The 14,136-nt window shown below is 49.9% G+C and overlaps 3 protein-coding genes across 3 annotated transcripts; 2 read left to right on the forward strand and 1 right to left on the reverse strand.

The window, feature by feature from the left end:
• Positions 1 to 560: 560 nt before the first annotated feature.
• LOC128722118 (glycerol kinase) lies at positions 561 to 4,683 on the forward strand. Its single transcript, XM_053815952.1, has 10 exons — positions 561 to 629; positions 695 to 953; positions 1,022 to 1,566; positions 1,638 to 1,805; positions 2,142 to 2,233; positions 3,005 to 3,118; positions 3,205 to 3,296; positions 3,395 to 3,491; positions 3,696 to 3,835; positions 3,908 to 4,683. The coding sequence occupies exons 1-10, from the start codon at positions 561 to 563 to the stop codon at positions 3,994 to 3,996; spliced, it is 1,665 nt and encodes a 554-aa protein (XP_053671927.1). The 3' UTR covers positions 3,997 to 4,683.
• A 1,229-nt stretch (positions 4,684 to 5,912) lies between these two features.
• Positions 5,913 to 9,825, forward strand: LOC128720788 (uncharacterized). The gene is made up of 4 exons (XM_053814483.1): positions 5,913 to 5,970; positions 7,680 to 8,009; positions 8,101 to 9,311; positions 9,382 to 9,825. Exons 1-4 carry the CDS (start codon positions 5,913 to 5,915, stop codon positions 9,823 to 9,825), a joined length of 2,043 nt encoding a protein of 680 aa, XP_053670458.1.
• Positions 9,826 to 11,694: 1,869 nt separating this feature from the next.
• On the reverse strand, positions 11,695 to 13,928 carry LOC128732016 (prostaglandin E2 receptor EP4 subtype). Its single transcript, XM_053825175.1, has 5 exons — positions 13,651 to 13,928; positions 12,607 to 12,823; positions 12,363 to 12,532; positions 12,021 to 12,303; positions 11,695 to 11,949 (listed from the first exon to the last, which is right to left on the reverse strand). The coding sequence occupies exons 1-5, from the start codon at positions 13,926 to 13,928 to the stop codon at positions 11,695 to 11,697; spliced, it is 1,203 nt and encodes a 400-aa protein (XP_053681150.1).
• Between the last annotated feature and the right edge of the window lie 208 nt (positions 13,929 to 14,136).

A 14,136-nucleotide genomic window follows, 5' to 3' on the forward strand; every position in this document is an offset into this window, starting at 1 on the left:
CTGTGAACTGCGGTTTGTCAGTAAGTGCGGCCGTCTGCCACGACGACGGCAGTTTGTTTCCCTTGCGATCGAGCCGGGAGGTTTTCTCTCTTTCTCTCTCTCTCTCTCCCATTCACTCGCTCACTCGCTCTGTCTGTCTCTCGATCTGGCGCGGGAATGTCGTTTTCGCGGACAGGTTACTGAGTCAGCAGCTCCGGTTTCAGCGTCGCGATTGAAACACTCGTGAAACGTTTGACTAAATGTGATAAGTTTTACGGTACACCACCTTCTCGACAGGGTTGCAAAGAGTTCGTGAGGCTAGACACGTGCACCGGGCGCGGGAATAAATCGGCGAGAAGTGTGACATTATGCAACGCGCGCGAACACGAGAGTAGGTGCTCGTGTAAGGTGGTCGAGAGAAGCAAAGTAAGAAACGTAATTCGTTGATCGTGATCGTGTGCGACAAAGCCCTCCCCCTTGTTGGGTGGTAGTTTGTTGTCGTCCTCTTGCAACCACACGTACAAACAACGCCACGCCGGCCACACACATCAAAGCGGCCCATTTCTTGCTTTCACGGCGGCATGGCCTCCTTGGAGCGTAGCAAGCTGATCGGTGTGATCGACGAAGGCACGAACAGTGCGCGGTTTGTGGTAAGCATGAGTTGTGGGAAATTTCCACTGCAGCAGTCAGCCTGAAGTGCGCTTTTCACTTGCAGATCTTTAAGCTGCCGGAGTTCGAAGAGATCGCGTCACATCAGGTGCGAATAACGCAGATTGTACCACGCGATGGCTGGACGGAGCAGAACCCGATCGAGGTGTTGGAAGCGGTGCGATTGTGTGCGGTGGAGGCCTGCCACCAGGTGGAAAAGCTCGGTTATCTCGTGAAGGACATTGCGGCCATCGGTATCACGAATCAGCGGGAAACGACCGTGGTGTGGGATAAGAACACGGGCGAACCGTTGTACAATGCGATTGGTAAGAGGCCGCGAATAATCTCTCGTGATAGGCAAACCAAATTAACCAACACTTTCGATCACTTTCAGTGTGGAATGACATCCGGACGGATAAGACGGTGGACCGGGTGTTGGCACGGTTGCCGGAACAGAATCACAATCACTTCCGGGCGCTTTCGGGCCTTCCGATATCGCCCTACTTTTCGGCGTTAAAGCTTAACTGGCTGAAGGAAAACGTGGTGGCTGTCCGGAAGGCTTGCCGGGAGAAGCGATGTTACGCCGGTACGATCGATTCGTGGTTGGTGTGGAACCTTACCGGAGGTCCTCAGGGTGGAGCCTTCGTTACGGATGTGACGAATGCCTCCCGCACGCTGCTGATGAACATCGAGACGTTACACTGGGATCCGCTGCTGACGAAGACGTTCTCTGTGCATCCGGACATGCTGCCGGAGATCCGCAGTTCGTCCGAGATCTATGGCAAAGTGCGAGACAACAGTGTGCTGGATGGAATACCGATTAGTGCCATACTTGGGAACCAGCAGGCGAGTTTGGTCGGTCAACGGTGTCTGAAAGAGGGTCAGGCGAAGAACACCTACCGTAAGGGATGCTTTCTGTTGTACAACACCGGGACCAGGGTGAGTAAGCTGCTGCCTGGCAGAATGCATCATGGAGATTTTCATCATTTTCTTGCGGCGGGGTTTTCCAGTGCGTTCAATCGACCCACGGTCTGGTGACGACAGTGGCCTACCAAATGGGACGTTCTGCGCCACCGGTGTACGCGCTCGAAGGCTCAGTGGCCGTTGCTGGAGTGGCCATGAACTGGTTGCGTGATAATCTTGGCCTGATCAAAGACATTCCGGTTGATTCGGAGCAGGTGAGTCGTCGCAGAGTCGTACCCCTTTCGGAGAGATGATTTTACAACGCCTCTAATCAAAGGAGATCTATTTGCTCTGGCGGTGGTTCTTTTTCTCGCCATAGACAGTGTCATTTGCAGACATCAAAGAGCGGCAATGGTTATAAAATCATCTCGGTTCCATTTACCTTCACTCCCGGCTCTAATCAGTTCTCGTTCGAGGTATTCCACCGAAACGTGGTCAAACGTGGACACGATTAGCGACTGAGTCTGGGGGTGACTGTTTATTTAAATTCCAAACGTGTTGTGCTTGCAAGGCAGAATTATTTACCAACGAATGCTCCTTTCGCATTGCAGATCGCCGGCAACGTTTCGTCGACGGGAGACGTGTACTTCGTACCTGCATTCACGGGCCTTTACGCGCCCTACTGGCGAAAGGATGCGCGAGGGTAAGTGTCGTTGCTGTTTTTTTTATGTTGTTTCGCCTGTGTTGTGTGTGCGTTTTTTTTTGTTGCTCTCCCGCGCCCATAAATCCCGCGCGGTTATCATCGCGCGCTTAGGTCCGTTAGATTGTAAACGATGGCGCGGAACGCGATGTATGTGGTGCAATTCCCACCCTCAAGTGTGCCAATCGAGGCAGCCATCAATATTGCCGGTTACCCTCCACACTCGGCTACCCTCTTCCCCACCGGGGGGTCATAAACGCGACACAACACCCCTATTAAGATACGCGAGAATCGCAATGTGGCTCGTACGTCGTTAGCCGTCCGGGCTTGAGATACGGTCCGATCGAAAGCTCACGTTTGCGCCGGTTTGACGACATCAGATGACCGTTCGCTGGTTGCGTGATGTTTGGACGTGATCGTGATTGACTATTTTTATTCCTGCGCTTACGGGGAAAAACGCGCGCGTCGTCGTCGTCGTCGCGAGTGACAACTGGTAAAGGTTTGCCGCGTGGCCTCGCGATCATCGTGCCCTTCAACACTCCTCCTTAAGCCGCAGCACGAGATCTAGCGGCGATCGATCATCTGTGCTTCCCGCCCCCTGTGGGTGGTGGATTTTCTCGTGATTACGTGCCCTTGGTCGTTGTGTGGGGTGATTTTTTTCCTTGTAATTTAATGATAGCTTTAGAGTGCATGAGATGTTATTTTTCGCTCACTGACCTTCTCTCTCTCCCTCGGCATTTACTCGCGACGATCGTGCTCGTGTTGCGCTCACAGCATTATTTGTGGTTTGACCAGTTTCACCACCAAGCATCACATCGTGCGAGCTGCCTTGGAGGCGGTATGCTTCCAAACCCGGGACATCATCGAGGCGATGAAAAAAGACTGCGGGTAAGTGATGGGGAGAAAAAAGGGAAAGCCGGTTTATGCTCGCTTACTTCGCGAACCCCGCTAACCATTTTCGTGCTTATTTTCAGTATCAACCTTAACAAACTGCACGCCGATGGCATTATGTCGAGTAACGGATTGCTAATGCAGCTGCAGGCGGATCTGAGCGGCATTCCTGTGTGTAAGTGTACCCGTCCGTTACGTATTAGCCTCGCGGACGGCGTGCTTGAGCGGAGGTTTAGTTTAATCTCGTGCTGTCACTTTGTCTTTATCCGCCAGTGAAAACGGAGGTACACGAACCGGCCGCTCTCGGGACGGCGATGGCCGCGGCTCAGGCACAGGGGGTGGATCTGTACAAGCTGGAAGCGGAAACCCGGTAAGTGAGTGCGTGTGTTTACCCGTTGGCGCGATAATAACTGGTCTGGCCCGGCCCCCACACAGATAACACGCACCGACGCGTAGTGTGGGGCGAATTTTCCCCAATAAAGATGGGCCCATAACAAGCGTCCGGTTTGATAACAATTCGATTGTGTCTGGTTTTTGTTTTGTGTTAATGTTGTTCTTCTTCCGCCATTTCCAGCGGCTACTCGGGAGTCCACCATGAAACATTCCTTCCTACGACGACCGAGGAGGAACGGAACGCTCGGTACACCAAGTGGAAAATGGCGGTTCAGCGTAGCTTAGGGTGGGCCGTCTCGAAGAAGAGCGAAGCCATGACGGGTACGATGCGTGGACGAGCGTTACATGTGTAATCGTGTGAATTTAATCGCTTTCTATTTTCACTCTTTGCAGACGAACGCTACAGTTTGCTGGCCTCTATACCGGCCGGTTTGTTCCTGGCCACGTCCTTCATGATGCTGGTACACTCGCAGAGGCGATGATTCGGTGCAATAGACTGCGGCTCGCCGGAAGGGTTTCGTAGAAATTCCCTTATAAAAGACAGACACACACGTGCGCTGAGAAATCTCGCTCAGCCTCTGCACGTGTGAGTCCTTAAACGTATGCGTCCGGCTGGACCCGAACTCAGGAACAGGCTGCACTTGCCTGGTTCGGTACTTATGAAGTCATTTTAGGTATATTAACATTCGACCGGACCGGGGATGTCCTGCCAAAGTGAGGAAACGAAAATTAGCAAGCTCAATCGTGAAATATTCCAATGCAAATGTGCTTAGCGTGTAAGCTGAAACGAAATCGATAGATATTATGCAGCAGCCTACGAAGCGATATAGTTAGCTCGGTTCCAATTTGCGTCGGTATAGCGTAGATTTACTTGTTATGAATTTGTTGTACCACAACGAAGGGTTGTTTTTTTCTTCTTTTTATTCGTTATTTATGGGTTGATTACGTTAGTAGTAGCAGCTTAGATAGGAACTTTCGTTATTTCCATGCGATGTTTGACGCGTCGCTGTGCCACTATCGAAAGCGGCGAATCGTGCGAAAACGATGGACTTTAATGAAGAATACTGCCTGTGCGGAAGTCCTTTGTGAAGGCTTGTGTGCTACATGTTTACAGGCAACATTTTTCCAAATTTGTGCTAGTAGTGTTTGAGAGAAAATAAATGAAACAACATTACAAAAAAAGTTACCTTCTTGTTATTGGCGTATATTGTCGACGAAAGAAATCTTTATTTTAATATTAGTTTAACGATAAAATATCACCCGTTTTGCTTACAAATTAACAGGTAATTTAAGCACACTCCGTAGCGCCGATATACTGCCCTAGCGCCGCACGTAGTCACTCACCGCATGAATGCTCACGCGCGTGAACTGAGTGCATGAGTTCACGCGTGAATGGCGAAAATCGCCGTTGCTAGGTAGCCGGACGATGGAGACGCATGGTTGTGCTTGCCTGCTTTCGCTTCCACGTTCACCGTGTCTCGGTGCTAGCAGGCGCTGCTTTTATGCTACATTTTATGCTGCCATATCACATGATACGGAACCCGGGAAAGCCATCGGTACCACTACACTTGCGCAACGCTATGTGTGTATGTGTGTTTGTGTGCACCGGAAGTATGTTTCTCGGTCAGAGCAAGCCACCCATTGGCAACCCAATACGGGCCGCGACAGTCGGCAACAATACTGCGAACGTGAAGCAGTTCGCGTTAAACGCTCGCGCGTATTCGTTTTGCTCGTGCAGAAATCACACTTTTCGCAGAAATCACACCTCCATTAGCAACCGGAGCAAGTTGAAGAAGATGAAAACCTGTGTGGTGGAGAATCGCGAAGGATGAAAATCTCGCCCCCGTCAGCTGTGTGTGTGAACGTTGAAATATTGTGATACACTTTCCTCGCCACCGCCCCCTAAATTCGAGGCGTGTGACGAAGTGACCAGTATCGATTATGCGTGTCGCCTGAGGGAAAATATGTATGACCTAAGCGCTCGAGCCCGTGCGACCGAGCGTAAGGGCTTTGTGCCGACGGACGGGTTTCTGACCTAAAAAAAGCGCTTGCCAGCAAACTTCGCCGTTCCCTCTTCTCCCCCCTGGTGGCGTCGATCTTTCGCAGTCTGTCTTCCAGTAGCGTAGTAGCGTGTTTAGTGTAAGCAGTGAGGTCTACCGTAGCGGCAAGATAACAGTGCTTTTCACCGCGGGAGTGATGAAGCTGAAACCAAACCCACCGGAAGGGTACACCTTGTGAGAGATGTGATGCGTCCCGGATAAGGACACTTCGTGAAACTATCACCCTTTCGAGCGCGACCCGGCTGGCGTGTATCCTTTCTGTCCTGACTGACGATTCCGCTCCAAACCACGGGGCGCTAGTAAAGTGGTTTATTGCGAGCCGCACCGACGACATCATCATGCTATCAAAGATTGGGCTGCTGGTGCTGCTGTTGCTGCAATTTTCCGGCCGACTGCGTGAGTATGGCGGAATCGCAGACGCGCGAACAAAACGTACAAGACGAGATTAGAGCCGAAGTCGAGTAGCGGTGGGAAGCGAGCGTCGGAAATCAACTGGATTCAATTTGCATGCATAAGTAATTACCGCGCACGGCAGTGGTGGCAGAAGTCAACCGTCTTGTTGCTTCTCGTTGCATGGTGTCGCTGTCACCAGCCATTGTCCGCTTCCTTGGCCCACGCTCGAAGGTCCTGACACATACACAATTCATGCGGCTGAACGGTGAAGGATTAAGGCGGGGAGCAAAGAGGAACCGTCTCGTACTAAAGCGAGCGTCGTTAAACGAATTTTCCGCCACCATTTTGCTGTGTACCACCCCTCGAAAGGGTCACGAAAAATCAATTCTCGTCAGCGAAATACATAAACATGCGAAATTAGAATTTCCATACTGAGCGTGGGCCGAGCGACCCGCTGGAAGTCTATTTTGGTGTTTGATCAATTTTCGCAGCGACGCGTTTTGAGTTGTTTTTTGTTTTAGCTGCGGATGTCCATTTCGCTTATGTGAAGCCCGTACAGGGTTGAGATATGCGCTGCGGAAGAAGCCGTAAACGAAATTCATTTAACGAGAAAGGGGTAGATTTCTATGGGCCGACACAGACATAAAAGCGATCTTCTAAGGACAGCGGAGTAGAAACAGACTGCAGCACACTTGCGGGAATTCTGCGAGTCCTTCGGGGCAATCTCGTACGTGACGCTTTAATGCGTACGAGTATGTGCGATGCTGAAGAACGTTCTCCACAAGCAAGCCAGTCCAGCTGCACAGAATCCCGACGGAACTGGCAAGGACTTCACCGCGAGTGGGAGGATTGCGCATTGTCTTGCTCACTTGCTACAACAGCGTCGAGTGCGCTTTTCGCCAACGACCGTTTTGATGCCGAAAGGCTTGGAAGGCTTGAAACACGGCACCTTCAAAGCGCCCACAAAACGAGACCGTCTTCATTTGCCCTCCCTCGGGGGATGCTGCGAAAAAGCATGAATGGTTGCATGAATGAAAACCCTCCAAGCGCACCCGGGAAAAACAATGGCAGTAGGCTTTGGAGTGGGTGCAGTGTTGGTAGAGGAATGGCCTACTGTGAGTCTGGCTGACTAGTCGAGCTTTTTTTTGTCTTTCTTTGCTCTCTCTCTCTCTCTCTCTCTCTCTCTCTCTCGTATATTCATGCCATTTCGTTTGCAAACCCATTTGTGCTTATTGCTTGGTGGCCCACTTTTTGTGGATATTTTTGGACATGCACTCTGCTTTAGTGCACTTTATCAGCATGATGATTGCATTATTTGTACGGGATAAAAGTGCTAGGTCATTAAAAAATAAAAATGCATTCCGAACACCGAGCAGCCGTGCAATTTGCGTCAGTGAATTGCATGCTGCCATTTTGACACGGGAGTTCTCCTTCTCGGGTACTTTGGATCAACCAATTCCATTAGTGCTTGGTAAATTGGAGGAAGTTATGCTCCGATAGATGTCATGGTATCCTTTTTACTTAAATAAGTTAAGTGTGTAATGTGTTTTCAATCTCTTTTAATGCATAATCTTGTTACATTGTGAGAAGGGATAGTTTAAGACATTAATAACTGCTAATTTCATATGTATATAATCAAAGCCCTATAATAAAGTATTTCCCATAATCACCTCCCACTGATCAACTGCAATTACACTCACAAACACCAACAGGATGTGAAGGTATTCGGGCAAAGTTCGCCAACTACGAGACGAAGTTCATAAATGACTTCATCAACTTCACGCGCCCGGCCGGTGATATTATGGAGCCGATCTACTACGACTACGATAGCGGCCCCAAAACGGACTACGAGACAGGCATGACGCTGGGTGGGTTGCCCATTCCAGAGGAGACGCCTGGTCACGTGCCGGGTGCTATAAGCACAGGTCCGACACGGCCTCCGGACATCTTTCCGGATCCGGACAAAATCTACGCATCCTTCATCAACAAGAGCACGATGAAGCGCAACCGATATCCGGGGGAGGAAAATGTGATAAAAGTTTGTAAGTATACGTGCCCCTATTGCTGATGCTCCAAACTCCGCAGGACATCCGGATGCGGGTTGTAACGCTAGCTGTGCTCTTTCGTCCACAGATTCCTCAAAGTCGCTGCGTAAATCACCTCAAGCGCATACGACCGAGGACGAAAGCTCGTTCGACAACCTGAACAATGACATGAAAGGGCACGATTTCATCGATAACATCATGTACATCTACTACGGCACGAATGGGAACCTGCGCAAGGACCTGGGCGGGAATGTGATCGTAATTGGGGCCGTTTTTGCGCTTGCCCCACAAATCCTGACCACTATCATCATCTTCCTGAAGAACCGGCGTCTGCGCCATTTCAACGCGTTCTATCCGATCTGTCTGAACCTGCTGCTGACGTTGATCTCAGCCAATTTGTCGTTCATTTTGGGTGTTCAGGCAACTCGGAACGTGGTCCGGTGCGAGTTGATTGCGATACTGCTGCATTATCTGCACCTGAGCACAAGCATTTGGTGCTTCATTTATATCTACGTGATTTACGATCTGATTGCGAATGAGTGCGCCCCGAAGCTGAAGTACCATTATCTGATGGGGTACGGTATACCGGCGGTTTATGTGCTGTTTTCTTACGCGTCCTCGATCGATCGATTCGAGGTGCATCGGTACTGCTGGATGTCGATCCAGAAGGGCATGATTGTGAGCTTCATGGTGCCGATATCGTTCCTCATCATACTGACAACAGTGTTGGGTACGCTCAGCCTGAAGCGTATCTCCACCAAACAGACGGAGTTGTTGTGTGAAAGCATCGAAAGCATCATCGAGACGACGTCGAAATGCAACGACATCATTTATCCGCGATTGCCATCACTGGCGGGTGTAAATATGGCGATGGTTTGTCGCAGCAACAGCTACCCGCAGTTGGAACAGGTGAAGGATCGATCCGTCTGTTGTCAGGAGTACGCCGATTGTGCTAATCGGCATTCGGTGGTGACATTACCACAACCCATTACCGGTGGTATGACGGTGGCTTCAGGTCTATCGACGGCCAACGCGAGTCAGTACGCGATGAATGCCACCAAGCGATCCTTCGAGTGTTATGATGCGCGTATCGAGCTAGGGCAGCTATCGCTGGCTGAGCTGACGACACCGAGTATGGCTTCCGATGTGCAGGACTTTACCGAGTTTAAGAAAGCGATCAAGTTCGGGCTGTTCTTTCAGCCGATCTTCTCCGTGTGCTGGTTCCTGGAGGTGATCGCGCTCGAGAACGTGCACTCGTGCGTGATGCCGGTGATATTCGCCATCAGCTTCAACATACTGGTAAGTGTTCGCGGTTGCAGTCACTTGACGCTAGGCCTCTTAATGTTCGGAGCCTTCATTCCACTTTTAGAACTGGTGCATGCTGGTAAGATCCTCGAACGTGTGTCCGTACGTCAGCTCAACGCAGGAGAAGACTCTAGACCATCAGCAGGCAGGATCTTGCGGTGAATCGCTGAATGGTACGATCGGTCCCGGTGGCGACAACGACGTGACGCAGGCAAGCGTTTGCACCGACACTATTCCGCTGTTGTGTGCTTCCAACGGTGGTTCGACCGTCATGAGCCCGAACCCATCAATTTGTCCCTCGACCAAAGGATCCGGCGTAACGGTAGCGACTCTGCCACGCAAGTTCTCCGCCACGTCGACCTCGGAGGAACAGCAGCAATCGCTATTTTACAGCAACTTCATCGGAACCACCAACATGCCGATGTCGTGGGAGTCGAGCATCGATCTCGGTGCTTATCATCTGCACGAAACGAAGAACGCCGATTGCATCAGCACGATCAGTAACTAACTACTACGCTAGGTGCTAACGACGTGAAAGCGTGATTGTTTGGTTTGGAATTGTATCGACATGTGCGTGGAGCTACCGTCGGCATTGGCTGAAGGTGTAGACCCACGGAAACCGGAACCATATCAAGACGATACTCCTCATAGTCCAGAGATGCGTGTGCGTTTCCGGGAATGCGTGGATCCTAGATCCTTGTTAACGTGCCCGGAGGCAGCATTTTGTTGTGATAAAGCTATAGTGGTTAGTAGTTTTGCGCCCGTTCCTGGGTCGCCCTTCTAGATGCATTGCATGTACACACGAGTATTACTACTATCCTTGACCGTTTTTTCGGCCGTTCTAAAGCCGTACCATTTTGCAACTAACGAGGCGAGCGAGAGACAGAGAGAGAGAGAGAGTTAGAGGAGCCGAGGAAGGAGTTTTTCAGCTTTTCCGTTGTCTTCCATTTCGGAAGCTTTATGCAGATCGTTTCGTTTGCGTTTTAGCCTTCCAATTGAAAGCAATCAGTTTGCAGCTTCTCCCTTAGGAGGATCTATGTATACGAGTTGATTTTGAATCCTTGAGTTCTGTGCGGTTACTGCAATTGCTGTAACTGCAATCCACAATACTACTATAACATACATAAGGCACAACGTTAGGGTTAGCTCATTCATTCGTTAATTCTTTTTCTTGACGACACAAAAGTGTCACGTAACGCTTGAAATATAAAAAAAAAAAAGGCTCAAAGGAGCGACAGAGAGAACGGACGAGGCCTATTCCATGGCCATCAATAAGCATTTGCACCAAGTTAATCAGGAAACCGTTTTAAGCAATATTATACTCGTTTTTTGGCATTGGATCGAGGTTACATGTAGTAGATTGAGGCACCTCGAGAATAACATGTACAGTCCCATCGACAGGCATGGGTGTAGATTAATGGTGGTTAATGCGACTGGCGACGGGTTTGTTTACGGATGGGTTTGAGAACGGAGTGTGGACACTATTCCAAATTCAGGTCCAGATTTTGATAGACAGCAGACGAAACAGAACCCATCTCGTAGCAGAAAAACCACAGATCCCTTGTCTTGATAACCACTGATAGTACAAACGATATACTAACGGCACTAGTGGAGGAATCTAGCGACATGGTAGGCTCTTCACCGTGCCAGAAGTAAGGCAACATCCACCAATCGATCGCGAACGATCGTCTTAACCGATTATATCAATTTGTACTACCCAGTTCCATGTAGAACTTGAGCGAATTGTAGGGCCAGCCCACCCCTTGAGGCCAGCCAGACGACAGAATTCACATACTCCTTTCAACCTAACCTAATAGCAGCATGTTTGCAACTAGCAGCAACTCATACGCGCACTTTGTGACAAAACAAACAGAGCACTTTTTACTCCTATAACTTGTTTATCCAGCGCGAGCAAAATTTGTAGAAAGTATTTCGGCCGCGCCAAGTGGGTCGTGTTCACACGAGGATGCCGATGTTGGGTCGCGATCACGATCTAACGTCGTCGAAGATCGGGAAATGGAGGATCATCTCCCTTCAGTAACATGTTGGTACTCGCGAATCAAGAATCAAATACGACTAACAGCATTTCCTTTCTCCTCCTAATGGTCGTGTTCAGATCAATTGCAGAAAATAACTCAACAACAACAAAAAATCGTAGTGATGCAATATTTCTCGCAGGTGAGGTATCTTAGGTGATAATATTTACATTGAAATAAAGATATTAGACCACATATGGGTTGTCGTTTTGAAGGCTAAATTCGCCAGATCGCTCCAGCTGGTGGTTGCGTAAGATATATATCGTTTATTCTCGAGCGTTTCAGTCATACTTTGCTATCTCGAGAGCTTTGACTCGTCTTTTCCAGAGGCATGAGTGCTCTTACGGTAACGGCGAGGAGGTGGTTGACTTTTGCATGGGCGAAAGGGCGGCATCAACCATCGTGAATCGCTGGTTCCGACCGAACATGTACCGCACCATCGTACGCAGGTCGCTACGGCGGCTGTGCTTGAGCAGCACGTAAATGTACGGATCGAGCATAAAGTGCACCAGAATCAGTATGTCGGATAACCGAAACAGCCAGGCCAATCGCAGCTTCGCGGCTGCATTAAGCTGCTGCAGCAGGATGATGGAGATCTACGAGGAGAACGTGAAACGAGAATCAAAAAGAAAGCCATCGCATCCATCCGTCCGAAAGCGTAACAAACCATCTGCGGGAGCCAGCATATGAGAAAGAACACACTCAGCACGGTCATCAGCTTGGCGAAGCGAATCTCCTCAGTCGTGGGTTCGTTAAACATGCGCATAATGTTGGAATCGGTGAAGCTGGCCGACTTGGGCGTGTGTCTCATCGAACGGTTCAACATCGGTGTAGCTTTCACCGATCCAAACTGGCGGCACATTTTCCGATGCGATCGGTACAACACCTTCCGTACGCTTAGGTTGCAGATCGCGATCCCTATGCAGAGCAGCGTTCCTGTGGCGAAGATCCTCGACATTAAAGTCTGTTATGGCGCTTCCCGTAGGGTCTCTTACCAACACCGCAGAACAGATAAGCGTACGCTATGTCCGCCGGTTCGGTGGCACTCTTATACCGGGCGCAAGTTTGCTTCCGTTCGTCGAAGTACAACCCGAAACCGAACAGCGGCAGGAACGTGATGAACGCACCGATTCCCCACAGACTGAAGATCGATTTGCGGATCAGCTTATCCGTTACGTACTGCATAGGAAAGCCAGACGCTCGGTCAATTTAGGTGGATTCGATCTATTCTTTTCGGCTGTTGGTCAACGTACCTTATGGTAGAAAAAGGGCTTCGCCAGGGCGATGTAACGCTCCAGAGCCATAACGAACGCTACGCAGCCGGAGCTGATGCCAAACACACGCCAAATGACGCGCAGAACGCAGAAATGGCGCATATTGGCCTGTACCAGGGCCGGTGGAAGGTAGAGCTGGAGGCCCATCTGTACAAACATACCGCTCAGTCCGATCAGATCGTTCGTCAGCAAACATCTGCAATGGGAGAGCGCAAAAGGACGAACATGGCGAATGCTAATAATCGAGAAAGATCTCCGAGAGCAGATAATCTGTGAAAATGCTTAATGCCGCTTTCGCTTTATCCAATCCAATTCAATTCACCGTGAACATTATTTAATTTTGAAATAAAAACCAGCTCTAGGATTAATTGATTTTTAACAAAACCCCCTAGATGCTTGGTAGTTTCGTCTTTAAGCTGACATCATCAGCCGAAGAAAATCAATCGCTAAGCAAAGCGAATTTCCCGCTAATTGAGGACATTATTTTTAGGAACACAAACATAAACACCACGTGAAGGCTTGCTATAGAGAATCAACCCATCCCAGCACAGCTTGATATTTGATCCTTAATTACCGAAAGCCGTGCCATCGATAGGTTCCCGCGGTTCCAACGGGCTAGGAAAAACAATCCCTCCCGTTCGGGTTCTGCGCTCCTTCGCTGCCAACGAAATGACCTCTAAAAGGACCGTGCTCTTCTCAGCGAAATCGATTTTCTTTCCCGAGAAATGAATCCTCCCGGCGCCAGAGCTTGATCTTGGACGCTATTCCATCGCCATCGAGACGTCGTTAGAAAAGCCCATTAAATGTTTCGCCTCGTCGCGTGCTGCGTTGCTAACACCAGCAAAAAGGGATAATTGTATTTGCCAGACCTGTTGCCGGGGGTTTGACGACAAACCGGGACCACTCCGGGACGACCGGCTATGATCTCAGTTCGCCTCAACGAGACGCGTTTTGCGGTTTTGTGGTCGATTCCTCGGACGTGCCCGGAATCACAAGCGTGGGTTAACCATTGGGACCACTTACTTTAGCATCAGCGCGTGCTTGGTGTTGCGCACGTTGCGCCACAGATGGATGAGAGCGATCAGGTTGCCAACACAGCCGAAGGTGTACGAAAGCACGACCACCACCATGCAGGGTGTCGGTTGTTGGCCTGGTGATTTTTGTGTCCGGTTGCCACCAGCGAGTCCTCCGGTGAGATCGTCCGTGTCGTTAGCCACGGCTAGGGCCACCGAGGCGAGATCGCTGGCGTACTTTGCCAGTGTTGTTCCGTTGAAGGATGCACTCGCGAGGATGTTCGCCATATTGAGCGGCCTTTTTTACTTTAAGTGTTTAGCTTTTTTTAAGAGAATTTGTCAAACTAACCACACGCTCACTGCACACTCACGATCGATTGTGAGAAGATCCACATTCCGGCGACCAAAAGGACCACTTGCACCACAAACACTGCTGCAATTTGTGTCTTCAAGCCACGACACTCACGCCACCAAAAAGGACACGCTACGATCTGCG

Source organism: Anopheles nili, chromosome 2, assembly GCF_943737925.1.
Source record: "Anopheles nili chromosome 2, idAnoNiliSN_F5_01, whole genome shotgun sequence".
In the NCBI taxonomy this organism is placed as follows: Eukaryota; Metazoa; Arthropoda; class Insecta; order Diptera; family Culicidae; genus Anopheles; species Anopheles nili.